This window comes from Acanthochromis polyacanthus, chromosome 12 (genome assembly GCF_021347895.1).
Source record: "Acanthochromis polyacanthus isolate Apoly-LR-REF ecotype Palm Island chromosome 12, KAUST_Apoly_ChrSc, whole genome shotgun sequence".
Classification (NCBI taxonomy): domain Eukaryota; kingdom Metazoa; phylum Chordata; class Actinopteri; family Pomacentridae; genus Acanthochromis; species Acanthochromis polyacanthus.
The window spans coordinates 34,947,140-34,961,355 of record NC_067124.1 but is presented as its reverse complement, the minus strand read 5'-3'; the positions used below and the strand labels follow the sequence as shown (position 1 = coordinate 34,961,355).

General features: G+C 40.6%; 1 protein-coding gene across 1 annotated transcript in view; it reads left to right on the top strand.

Annotated features, from left to right (window-relative positions):
• Positions 1 to 2,847: 2,847 nt before the first annotated feature.
• itga8 (integrin, alpha 8) overlaps positions 2,848 to 14,216 on the top strand; it is a 60,644-nt gene continuing 49,275 nt past the window's right edge. The window contains exons 1-4 of the mRNA XM_022196728.2: positions 2,848 to 3,372; positions 3,630 to 3,760; positions 10,117 to 10,217; positions 10,317 to 10,440. Of these exons, the coding sequence (XP_022052420.2) occupies positions 3,179 to 3,372; positions 3,630 to 3,760; positions 10,117 to 10,217; positions 10,317 to 10,440 (550 nt within the window). The 5' untranslated portion in view covers positions 2,848 to 3,178. The remainder of the gene's footprint in view (positions 3,373 to 3,629; positions 3,761 to 10,116; positions 10,218 to 10,316; positions 10,441 to 14,216) is intronic.

Genomic DNA, 14,216 nt, shown 5'->3' with positions numbered 1-14,216 from the left:
TCCTCCTGAAACAGGAAACTGTAAATTTCTGTTTGCTCGGGGCCAAAATTTACTGAAATAAGACTAATGAAACTGACCGTACCTTATATGGTCATGGTCAAATGCATTCATAGCCTTACTAAATTGTGATTTATAGTGATTAAGTTGACCAATAGGTTTGTTTTGAGAAATTACAGTAAGACGTGGTGTTAGAGACGTTAACGATAAATTTAAACTACCTCTATTTTGTCGTTTTTTTACACATTTTTACTGAAATGCAGTGTTAAAGTATGAATTTCCCTTCAATTTGTCACAGATTTGTTGAGAAAATGCAGTTCTACACCATTCCTAATGGTCCTAGTGATTTCTGTCATGTTCTAGTGCATTCTAATACACTATGTACTGAAAATAAGCTAATGCAGTAGTTCTCTGGTCAGCTAGGAAACTTCAAGTCATTGCTGAAACCGAAGAGCTCAGTGAGCTGCTGTTAGGGTCCATCATGGAGAGAGAGCTCTGCTTTCCTTCTGCTCACAAGATGTTTAAAAGATATAAATCCATATTCAGGTCTTTTCCAGGTCGAGTGGCCACATTGCAAAGCATCATGAAACAGTCCAAGGGGTTCCACGCTGTGCAACATGACAAAGGGCTGCTAGGAAGACAATGTGAGCCCTGCACTGGAAGAATGGTAGAGAACAAGAAGAATCTGAGGATCAGCACCAAGAGCATCCTGATGAATGTGAGCACTTCTGGTAGCAACATGTCCATCAGACACTCCAGCAGACCAACAACAAGGCTGGTCTCCATGGATCAGACCAAGGAGGACTCCACTTCTGCCAGACAGACACACTAAAGCTCAGCTGGACAAAGAAGAAAGCTGCTGCTCACCTTGTCTGTGTTGGATCACATAAAAATAGAGCTGTTGGACACAGGGACCAAAGAAAGAGCATCTCCAAGGTAAAACCTGGTGGTGGGAATGTGATGCTTTCTGGCTGTTTTTCAGGCAGCCTGGTCAATGTTAGCGGCATCATGAGAAAAGAGGAAACACTCCGATTGTGGAGGAAAACATGCAGCAGTCTGCAGAAAAACAGCTCCTTGGGCAGCATTGGAGCTTCCAACAAGACACTGATGTGAAACATGGAGCCAGAGTGGTGAAGAAATGGCAAACGAGACAGCAAAACATGTAAATAGTCAACATCTATCAGTTGCATTTCAATGTTTGCTGTCGTTTGTGACATGTTTATGTCATTTCCAACCAGAAGATACCTGTAGGTCAAACAAAATTCTCTTTAAATCAAAATTTGGCATGGCTGTGAATAATTTGAGGTTAACTGTATCCATGTTGGCTTTTTTGGCACACGGTCGTGACTTTGGGCGAGACCCCGGCAACCTTAACTCATCTTTAATGTATATGTGCATGCATACAGATAACACTTGCTCTTCTCTGCTTCATGTTGGCCGTTAGAGCGTCTAATGGATTTGTCTAATGGAGAAAGGATGTGGACCTAATCTGACTCAACACTCCGCTTAGCAGTCTCATTAAGAGTTTGTAAAGAGAAAGAAAGAAAAGAAAAAAAAGGGGAATGAGGCCGCAGTGTGTTAAGATAGAAACCACTACTGTTCTATGTGCAGTAATCAATCCAGAATGACCCGCAGTAAATCTGTGATCAGAACACATTGGCAGCCTGACAGCACCTAACCTGAACAGCATGCGAGCTAACGTGTGTATTCCTGGAAATGGGATATCTGAGAATTTTTATTGGATGTAAGACGAGAGTGGAAAATGATTACAGATGGGCAGCCAGTGCATACGTATGAAGAACCTGAGCTGCATTAAACACTAATTACCTGGTGAATTGGTGTTATAATGCAGCAAAGGAACCAGAAAAAGTGTGCTGCCTCCTCACATCAGCCTCAGTATCTTTTTCCGTTTCCTTTTGGAACTATCTGTGTCTGCAATTTATGTTTTGAAGAGTTTTTTTTTCTATCTGTTTATCTTAGATTTGCGTTTAAAAGCCTGATCCTGTACCTTCCTCTCTCACATAAACACTTCCCTGCTGCACAAAAGGCATCAGGAACATGTGTATATGTTAGTAAAATGTAGGGATGGATGGGATGGATCAAGGTGGAGAGGAGAGGTAAGGTGCGTTAATGTGAGAAACTTCTCCACCTGGCAGGTCAAAGTTGAGTTTCTTCTTCTCCTCACCAGTTTTTTATCTACTCTCCTGACCGAAAACAGCCTCAACAGTGACTGCAGTGCTGCTTGAGGCAGCTTATGGCGTTTTATTCATCCTATAAAGCTCGCTTTAATTAAAACAAAGTCCCCACAATGATAAACAGCAGATTAGGAATGCGTTTAAGTGGGTGCAACATCCATGTCTCTTCCTTTTTTTTTCTCTCCCGCGGAGTTTTGTTGCGTAGAAGTGTGCTGAGCTAAATATCCAAAAATAAATATAAAAAGCAGCCTGGTTTGGCTCTGTCACCTCTTTAAAACAGTTTTTCATTGCAGGATATTATTTTCAGCAGGGCAGAAGTATGTTACCTCTGCGGTTTTAAGGGGGAAATGACTTGGTGTTGAGTGAAGCGGTGAGCGGGCTGAACTGCCAGAAAAACGTGTGCATGCAGCTTAAGAGATTTCTGCTGTAAGCCGACATAATAATTACTGACATAATTACAAGCGATTATTCCGAAAGGAAGGAAATGCAGCTCGGTTTAACGGTACGGTTGGCCTGTTAAAAAGTCAGTTATAAGGTGTTTAAAAGTTGTATTTACGCGCACCGAGTCTGTGCGTAATCTTTAATATCATGTATTGGTTCGGGATTTGTCTGTGCCATAAACGGAGCCGTGACGCGCCAGCCTCGTATGCGCGCTCAGATGTGGTTTGTGCCTTGTAGTGTATGTGTAGGGGGTAAAGTTTTGTGCAGGGGGCGGGGGGCGCGGCCGGGTAGTCCTGTAGCTGAAGCTCCGGGGCAGACCTGGTGGTTTCAGGGTGTCAGGGCTCAGTTGTGGGGGCGCGCAGCAGCAGAGCGCACGGAAGGACCCGGGAGGCAGCAGGCGCTTGGTGGACTTAAACTTCTGGACAAACGTACCTCACCTGCACAGAAAAAAAAACTATTACTCCCTCTATCCCTCTATTTCTTTCTTTGAGTTCCCTCTCGTTTTGGAGGGGGATAGCGCGTAAAGAAGCTCCCTGCTCTTTAGGATGCAGCGCGCACAGGACTGCGTTTCCTCCGCTGGGATGTTTATTCTCGGGCTGCTGTATGTGCTCTGGCCGGCGTTAAGTGGAGTTTGGAGTTTTAACTTTTACGCAGAACATCCAACGGTTTATAGGGGACCCGATGGAAGTTATTTCGGTTACTCTGTGGACTTCTACCAAGCTACCGCCGACAGCAACACGTGAGTGACTGAAAGTGTCCCACCAGGGTCCTACAGAACATCTGATCTAACTGTACTAGAATAGAATAGAACTGAATGAATATAAAACATACTGTAATCTAGCAGAATGTGAAGAAAGACGCGCAAAACAAAATTCTTAATCAGAACTGAAATTGACATGTATGAATTACGCATTGTCTGTGCAAGTTTGCAAAATGCATTGCACCCACTCCTGCATGCCTTGCATGTACCTTGGCTTTTACTTTTATTCCCACCAGGATCAGTGTGTTGGTGGGGGCTCCCAAAGCGAACACCTCTCAGCCTGGCATCATGGAGGCTGGAGCCGTCTATTATTGCCCCTGGCCTGGAAAGCCTGAGAGCTGCAGACAGATTCCTTTTGACAATTCCAGTGAGTTACCTGAAAACCTCCTCATTTTTCATTTTTTTTCAATTGTGATCGACCTCCTGGGGGCCCTACGGGGGACAAACTTTGAGACAGATACTCACCCTGTCACTGTTAATGAGTTCTCATAGGAGTGAATAACACATGAAATTTAACAAGCCTTCATCTCACCTGAGATGCATCCCTTTAAAAGCCATAGGTGGCCCCAGATGTTGGTGGATTTGAACCCACTGGGAACCTGTGAGTCTGGTATGTGTCGATATGAGTTGGCACATGTGTTTCTGCAGGAAAAAGACAGATAAGACATATGGGTTTCATCAGCTGCATCTAATAAAAAATGTTAGCAACCTCAGGTTGATTGTGGTATTCAATTTATTATCATCAGTGCTGACTGTCCAATCAAGCTTTGTTTGTGCATCTAATGCTTCTGATGCACCCTTTCCTATCTGAGTGTGGGCAAGAGGTAAAGAAAGGGAGAACAAGTGAGAAAGTGACTGAGAAAGAAGGGCTTAAACTGTATGCATGTGGGAATTTAGTTCCCCTTCCGAGGAAAGGGGGATTGGGTGAGGTCTGCTTTTTATTAGATCCTGAAAATGTATCCTTGTCTCCTTTGCCCTCCCTATTGCTCCTTCTGACATTCTCCATCAGTCTGTCCCTCTTTCTCTTTTCATGAGAACTTCTATCATCTTTGTGGGGACCATAAAAAGAGATCTGAAGAGGGAGCAGACCTGTTATTACAGTAGTCCAGGTGATGATGAAAATGATACACTTTGGGCCCGGAATAGATTCAAAGATGGAGCCATCTCAAAAACTTCTTTCACTTTCTGCCATAACCAAATTGTGTATTTTGCATCCCATTCTCTGAACCAAACACAGAAACATTTTTTTTAAGTTAAGAAGCTCACATTGAATATTTTTCCACTCTATACACTCAATGTTAATTAGTTAATTAATGAACAGGAGGATTAGACTTTTAAATTCTCAACAACATTCCTTCTCACGCCATCTTTAAATGTACCATTAGCTATTCATTGGAACAGTTTATGCTGACATATGTGGTGTAATTGCAATCACTTATAACGAAAACCTTATTAGACGTCACCTTTTCTGTGTTTTCATGTTTGTTTTTTGCAATTGCTCCATTTTTGAAAACTTTCTTGGCTCTAAAGTGTAAAAATATACCACATTTCATGCTTTTATGACAACATGAACTCACAGTATCACGTCAGAATTGGCACATATCACCTGGATTACAGTTACCTTTGATACAAACAACTTTTAACGCTCCTCAACTATCAGACAGAATTTGGGAAAACATCCATAAAACAGCACTTTAGAAGAATTATCAACAGATAAGAATGAAGCTTTAGCTAAGGATGGAGCTGCAGCCTGAAGTGGTACTATTGTGTTAATAAGATTATCACCTTATAAACACAGCGATGTAAACATGTATGGATATAGCTGGTGGTTTCTTACATCAGTGAGCAACTGATACGTGGAGGAAACAGCTGATCAGCGAGCTCTAATTTAGTGTTTTTTCTGCAGCAAATCAAAGCTCCACGAAGATGAAAGATCTTCCCGATTCTCCCTGAAGTTAATTAGAGTTATTTTTCACAAAGGAGCTATTTTTAGGGATTTAGGGGTTTGGGGGGGAAAAGGAAATAGTGGAACAAATGTGTGCGTTAAGTCACGTTTGCATCAATTCCGTACAATGGGTCCGCAAGGTGATTGATGACAGCGGCCACGGTGGATGTTTCTAGGGTTACATCACATCCATTCTTTACAGGTAGAAACCAGACTACACACGCTCCTGCACACTGTGTAAAATATCAGCCCGAGTGGCGACCATGTGTGCGCACTGTACTGGTTAATGTCCATACATCAGCTTCACATGGGGCTGATTATGTGCATCTGTGTTAGCGTAGCTTCAGTGACATTTTGCAGATGCGTCAAGTCATGCCCATGAAGCGAGGGGGGATGGAAGAGGGGACGGTGTGTTATCTCAGATTAGTGATAGATTGCATGTCCGAGCTTTGAGTGGAACAATCTGCCAAGTAAAGCAGACTTGTCTACTAGTTTAGTGTCTGCTCTGTGCTTTGGTGATGTATTGCTTTTCATTTTGCTCGAAAAAGATGCACGCCTGACTGAAAAAACGTTAAATTCTTTTCTGTTTCTTAAGAAAAAATAAAAGATGTTCACTGTTTTCCAGTCAGGTTCACAATCACAACAGCTACCACACATCTTGAAGCCTCATAGTAAATCAAGCCCCTGCTGCCTCTCAGTATCTTTTGTTGTTTTTATTTATTTAGGCTCTTTTTTCGACCAGGAAATCTCTTGAGATTCAAATCTTTTCAAGGAAGACCTAGCCAAACAGGCGCCCCATTATAAAGTTAAATTATAAAAGCATGACAACAGACATGGGACAAAGCACATTCAAACAACCAAGGGAGTACAAATACACAAAATAAAATCCCATTTAGGAACAGCTGCACATCTTTCAATCAGAGTTTTGAACACTTCCAAGGACACAGAATCATAAAGCTGTAGTTTGGTCTAAAGGTTATTTCAGGAGCAGTAAAAGGCTGTTTCACCAAGTTCAGAGCAAATCCTTGTCACATTTTGATGAGCGAGAATCTACCCAGTGTTGTCTAGTAAACAAAAATATACCAGTGATGCTGTCTGCTTTGCGCTTCAGTTCGTTTCAGTGTCCCGCCGGTGGTACACTTACTAATTTGCATAGGAATTTCAAGAATGTCCGAAGGCTGCAAACGCGCTTATACAAACACTATACGCCGATGGAAAGCTTAGATTCTCATGAATCCGCCGGTATAAACCACTTTCAGATGTGATTACCACAGCGGGTGAGAAAAACACATTTGTCCGACAAAAAACTAATATTCATCCATCCGTTCTCTATACACGGCTTCAACGTACACAGCGCGACTCACATTTCCGGGTTCATTATTACACACAGATGAAAATATTCCACAAAAAACGGCCATAATCCAACCTTTTACATCCAGATGACACAAGCCAGTAAACTATTTTGTCCAAAACATGTCCTGAAGTCGGTATAAAATGCACGAATCGGTCGTTTTCAAGGAAATGCACCTCGCGATGCGCGTCCAATATTCCCTGTACTTCTCGTCATATTTTTTATTTACAAATAGAATATTAGCAATTTTTTGTACTGAAAATGGCTGGAATTGACTGCAGCTTAAAGGGTTAAAAAAAGGGCAGGAAACCAAATCATAATGGACAAACTGGGCAAAAAACATGGAGAGTTAAGGATAGAGATGGAAACTTGAAGCTAAAATCTGTACCAGTGTCCTAAAATGCTTTTAAAAATTAGTCTGTACGAGTGTTTCCCTGACTGCTAAATGAAGGCAGGCCCTGTTTTGATAAGAAAAACCAGCGTAGCCTTCATTTCTTTCACTATAGTTGCTAAATATTTCTTTAAAATTGATCCTATCATCCTGCCACATACCGGTAGGAAGATGTTTGCTCGGTTAATTCCCAACGTAAAGTATAAATACTGCAATATCTAAGATCTGGGAGCGAGCTCTGGAAAAGATATCACATTTTTTAGGATTAAGAACCAACTTCAGATCATTATTTGACATCTGCAACTGCTAAAAGTCAGCCTGTGGCTCATCAACAGCAGCTGAATAGAAAACTGTGTCATCTGCATAAAGATGCATCTTTGATGTAGGCAAGGCCCTTTCAAATGGAATTTCTAACAATTAGAAAACAGAGCTGAGGCTGAAACTGAGACTCTTTAGGGGATCTACATACAGCTTTACCTGTGTTCACCTGTGTATACACTTTAGGTTTTATTTGCAAGGTAGTTTGTACATGTATACACACGTGGACAAAATTGTTGGTACCCCTCAGTTAAAGAAGGAAAAACCCACAATTCTCACTGAAATCACTTGAAACTCACAAAAGTAACAATAAATAAAAATTTATTGAAAATTAAATAATCAAAAACAGCCATTACTTTTGAATTGTTGATTAACATAATTATTTAAAAAAACAAACTAATGAAACAGGCCTGGACAAAAATGATGGTACCTCTATAAAAGATTGAAAACTATTTGACCAGAGTGACATGATTAACTCAGGTGTGTCATTTAATTGACATCACAGGTGTTTCCAAACTCATAATCAGTCAGTCTGCCTATTTAAAGGGAGACAAGTAGTCACCCTGCTGTTTGGTGAAAAGGTGTGTACCACACTGAACATGGACAACAGAAAGCGAAGGAGAGAATTGTCCCAGGACATCCGAAAAAAAATTATAGACAAACATCTTAAAGGTAAAGGCTATAAGACCATCTCTAAACAGCTTGAAGTTCCTGTGACAACAGTGGCTCATATTATTCAGAAGTTCAAGACCCACGGGACAGTAGCCAACCTCCCTGGACGTGGCCGCAAGAGGAAAATTGATGACAAATTGAAGAGACGGATCGTTGGAATTGTATCCAAAGAGCCCAGAGCAACCTCCAAAGAAATTAAAGGTGAACTCCAAGGCCAAGGTACATCAGTGTCAGATCGCACCATTCGTCGTTGTTTGAGCCAAAGTGGACTTCATGGGAGACAACCAAGGAGGACACCACTGCTGAAAAAAACTCATAAAAAAGCCAGACTGGAATTTGCAAAAATGCATGTTGACAAGCCACAAAGCTTCTGGGAGACTGTCCTTTGGACAGATGAGACCAAACTGGAGCTTTTTGGTAAGGCACATCAACTCTATGTTCATAGACTCAAAAACCAAGCATACGAAGAAAAGAACACTGTCCCTACGGTGAAACATGGAGGAGGCTCAGTAATGTTTTGGGGCTGCTTTGCTGCATCTGGCACAGGGTGTCTTGAAAGTGTGCAAGGTACGATGAAATCTGAAGACTATCAAGGCATTCTGGAGAGAAATGTGCTGCCTAGTGTCAGAAAGCTTGGTCTCAGTCGCAGGTCATGGGTCTTCCAACAGGACAACGATCCAAAACACACAGCCAAAAACACCCAAGAATGGCTGAGAGAAAAGCGTTGGACTATTCTAAAGTGGCCTTCTATGAGCCCAGATCTGAATCCCATTGAACATATGTGGAAGGAGCTGAAACATGCCATTTGGAGAAGACACCCATCAAACCTGAGACAACTGGAGCTGTTTGCTCATGAGGAGTGGGCCAAAATACCTGTTGACAGCTGCAGAATGCTCATTGACAAATACAGAAATCGTTTAATTGCAGTGATTGCCTCAAAAGGTTGTGCAACAAAATATTAAGTTATGGGTACCATCATTTTTGTCCAGCCCTATTTCATTAGTTTGTTTTTTTAAATAATTATGTTAATCAACAATTCAAAAGTGATGGCTGATTTTGATTATTTAATTTTCAATAATTTTTTATTTATTGTTACTTTTGTGAGTTTCAAGTGATTTCAGTGAGAATTGTGGGTTTTTCCTTCTTTAACTGAGGGGTACCAACAATTTTGTCCACGTGTGTATATGGATATTTAAGCTTAATTCTTCAGTATGTGTTAAATCCTTCTGCATTCATACCCTCACCTATTATTTCCCATCCTGTACTGAGAATTTAAAATAAAAATAAATCTTAAAGATAAATTTAATTACAATTTTCATTAGATGTAAGCATCCTTTGTGTAAAAAATGTGACATACACAAACTGAAAATATGCCCTCTACCCTTTAAAAAAACAAGTAAATGTGTTAGAAAACTGGTGAACAATACGAATGAAAATGTTCCCTGCTCTCCCACAGAGAATAAAGGACTAATAAAGACCAAAAACTAATAACATTAAACATATATTGTACACCTGTTATTCTGCATCCACTGTATTCCCGTAATTTTATGCGAGTCTGTCTGTAAGTGTGTGTGCATGTGCTAAGGGGAGGTGTTTAATGAGGAGGGGTCTGCACAGCTTTAAAGAGTCCCAGCTGGTTTTTTAATAACACTGGAAAATATCTACACTAGAACAAAGACAAGCACACACCAAATCTGACACATTATTGTGATTCCACTAAGAAATGCTCATAATGTGTGTGTGAGCCCTCATAGAGTCTCATAACTTTTTATGGGGAATGCTTTGACCGAAAAAAAAGGTCCATATCCTGACAAATGTCTGTTTCTGGGGGGCAAATGGTGTTTTGATGTGTGTTACAGGCCTGTTTAAGACGTTGCTGTGTGTTCTTGCTCATCAAGGACAAATGCTTTTCCGCACTCGCAAGCCTGCATCCACATTACTGTAGTCAATATCAGCTTTTACTGCCACCATTATAAATTGTCTTCAATTCTCTTATTTTTTTTATGTCTTTTCCACTTCCCCTCTCTCCCTTCGCTCTTCCTCCAGATAACAGAATGATTAAAGTAAATGGCACCAGGGAGCCTCTGGAGTTTAAGTCGCACCAGTGGTTTGGAGCCTCGGTCAGGACGCACAAAGGAAAAGTGGTGGTGAGTGGGCACGATGGCAAAACATACATGAATATTTATCACACACAGCCTTTGCTCCGTCCTTCTGTTGAAGTTTTGAAATAAGAATTTGTCGTGCAGGCCTGTGCGCCGCTGTATCATTGGCGGACGGTGAAGGTGAGCGGGGAGAAGGACCCAGTAGGGACCTGCTATGTTGCCGTCCAGAACTTCAGCGCCTACGCAGAATACTCGCCCTGCAGGACCAGTGAGTCATTTCCACCCTCCCTCGCTTTGTTTTCTCTGTCTGCTGTCAACAGGGACACAAATGAACCACAGTTTTGAGCTGTTTTGTGTCCTGAGACAACTGGCATTGATTAAACCTCTAAAAACTGATCATTTGGTATCAAAATTACACCTTTAGAAGTTTTTTTTCATGAAAATTGTCCCTTTCAAAGGCGGGTTCTTTCAAAAAGTGACCAAAATTACACCATTTATCAGAACCTGAAACTGTAAAGACAAAGATAAGAATCATATTTTCAACTTCCAGTCATCAAACTAGATATGTCTGTGCAATTTTGTCAGGAAAAATAACCAAATACAAGTTTAAATTCAGGATATTTCATTAAAATCACCCCATTTTGTGTGACTCGTTCAAAAAATTGCCAAAATTAAAATGTGTGCACCAGATTCTGTTAATTACAAAAATTGCGCATACCTCGGTGCTACCAGGAAGCCATTAGTGACTCAGCTGTGACCGGCAGTCATGTGACAAAAATTTGGGACTTTTTAGCTGAACCACAAGTTGTGTTTACACAGAGCAGAGAGGAGACAAATTACAGAGATTGAGAGGAAAATAAAGTATATTTTTTAGCTAAAATAAACGCAGCATGGCTCAACAACGGCACACAGAGGATCGAGTTGCTGTCAGCAGGTTGTTTGAAGACACACTCAACATGGTGAAGCATCCTTCTGGAGTTGATGCAGTGAGTAAAGGAAAAAACAAGCAAGTTCTCCTTTAACCGTCTGAGCATCAAAAAACAATGGCAAGTTTGAACGGCATGCTATCTTTATAAAAATATTACCAAAATGATATTGTTTATCAGAGCCAGAACTGTGAAAACGCCGGGAAAAGAAAGGATTGCTGTAAGTCTTTAAAAGTGCGTATTTTTCTATGTCAGTCCTGTGTAAAGTGATGTTAACCTTAAAGAGTAAGTTTTAAAATGTATGAGAAATACATTTCCTTACTTATCATCACTGCTGTCTTTAGACCTGTTATTGAGATATTCACTACCGTCCAAAAGTTTGGGGTCACCCAGGCAATTCCATGTTTTACGTGAAAACTCACACTTTTATCCATGTGCTAACATAACTGTACAAGGGTTTTCTGATCGTCAATGAGCCTTTCAACACCATTAGCTAACACAATGTAGCATTAGAACACAGGATTGATGGTTGCTGGAAATGGGCCTCTGTAACCTTTTCCACTTAAAATAGTCATTTACCACATTAACAATGTCCAGACTGTATTTCTAATTAATTTAATGTTATCTTCATTGAAAAAACCTGCAAGTACATTTCTAAGTGACTCCAAACTTTTGAACGGTAGTGCAGGTCTGAGATTTCCACTTCCAATCAAATTTCATTTGTGTTTTCACCAAAACTATTTTCGACTAAAAATGTATCCATAAAATCTGCTACCAACTTGGTTTTAAGTTTACTTTCTGTACTTTGACTTTCACAGAGAAACTCCTTCATTTTAGTGAATTGCAGGCAGAAATCTCAAAGAGAGATATCTGAAAACCTGCACAAATAAAACTAATACTGGCTGCATGGTAAGAGATACGAGTGTGGAAGGTGAGCTTCCTCAGTAGATCGACTTCCCTGATGTTTTACAAGTTGCCACAGTAACCTGAATAAAGCCTCTCTCTCTGGTGCTCTTCATTCTGTCATCTGTTCTGTAAAAGCGATTTATGGGAAGCCTCCCATCCCCACCTCACATCTCCAGGTTTCTCCTCCACTTTCTTCCTGCGACCCTTCTCGCCCTGTGCAGCGATATGAGGCGGAAGCAGAGCGCGATAAGGAGAAATGAAGACTATCGGGTGGCACATCGTAAACAGCAGATAAAGCGCAGCCCTTATTGTTCGCTCCATCATGACTCCCAAATACACGCTCACATTCGTACTTACACTCCCTCTGGTAATTGGTTTGGAGTTGTTAAAGATCTCTGTTTTGTTGTTTATGTCAGTGGTGAGTAATCAAGATGAGAATAATCACATTGTAAAGTCGACTGTTCTCGAGGGGCGAATAAGTCTGTTCTCAGGGAAGGGGAAGTTTTTCTTTATCATGTATTCCGGCCCGATCTTTCTGCCTCCAGCGGCTTTTTCGCTTCATCTTGACGTGAATCTGTGACCACTCAGACGGCCATAACTCACATATTGTTTATATGTGCAGTTGTGTAGTTACGCATCATTAAGCTTCACTTCAGGGTGCCACTGGAATGGAGAACGATTTATACTGTGTGCATAAGTTTTGTGTGTTTGTGCCCAGTTGGATGAAGTGAAGTAATTTAAACAGAAACACACCTTCAGTAAGTCTTTGTTTTTATGTAAACTGTAAGTGCTTCTTAATGTTTGTGGGTTTTACAGGATTTTTATGGAGTTAAATGGTCTAATCCAAGGCTTTTTTTCTCTTTCTGTCCGTTCTGTTTCTTTTTTTAATCCATACATTCTTGTCAGAACTTGCCACCTCCATTACCCACAATGCACCTCCACTGCTGTCAGAGGTTCAAGTATGTTATAGTGGTAGTGGTAAATGTAGCCTGAAGCAGAGATAAGGAGGTCTGCAGAGGACTAGCACGCTCACCTCTTTTTAAATCCCAACCCCAGATTTTATTCATTTTCACACTTTTTCTATGACGCTGATTCAAGTGACATCATTTGAGGCAGTTTATCAGATTTCTGCAGCTCCCAAGAGGCTTAAAACTGTTCTTTTTATGCATGGAATATTACTCTCCGTGACCTGTAAAAAAGAGTTTGTGTAAAAGCAGATCAAGCAAATTCCCCTTTAACCATCTGAGCCTTAAAAAAACAATGTCAGATTTGAAAGGCATGTCTTTAAAAAAAATCGCCAAAATTATATAATGGATTAGAACCAGAACTGTACAAACAGAAAAGATTGCTGGGTTTTCAACACTTTAAATGAATAATATACGATATCTAACCAAAATCTAAGCTTAAAATTGTGATATTTTATCAAAAACACCTTATTCTGCATGCCTTGTTTTTTTGTTTTTTTTTTAAATCCCTAAATGAAGCCAATTGCACCGCATTCTGTGAAAAGCAAAAAATTCTGTGCTTCTCTGGGCAATTGAGAAGCCTTGAGTAACTTAGTTGTGAGCAGTAGTCGTGACAAAAATTCAGATACCTTTGGGGTGAACTGCAGGAAGTGTTAAGACACAACAGAGATGGAGAACAAATTCAGACATGATTGGTCAATATAATAAATGCAAAATGGCTCAAAAATGGTAAATAAAGCCAGAAGTTGTTGGAAGATACATTCGGCATGGTGAAATATTTTTCTAGGTTTGACGTACAGAATTGTGTGAAGAACACTTAATTTGTTGAGGTTGTGAAAATAAGTAATAAAATATCTTTGGTATGTAGATCCCCATTTTTTCCCCCTGTATTGGTAACACCTGTGGGCACTTGGAAAAATGCTGCACATGTAGAGTCCATGTTATGAATTTTTTTTGCAATATCTATATTTGATTTGAAAATTGAGACCTGTCAATGTATTCCCGGTTCAAATCCCGGGCTGGGATCTTTCTGCATGGAGTTTGCATGTTCTCCCTGTACATGCGTGGGTTTTCTCCGGGTACTCCGGCTTCCTCCCACAGTCCAAAAATATGCTGAGGTTAATTGATTACTCTAAATTGTCCGTAGGTGTGAATGTGAGTGTGATTGTTTGTCTGTATGTATAGCCCTGTGACAGACTGGCGACCTGTCCAGGGTGTCTCCTGCCTTCGCCCGAGTTAGCTGGGAT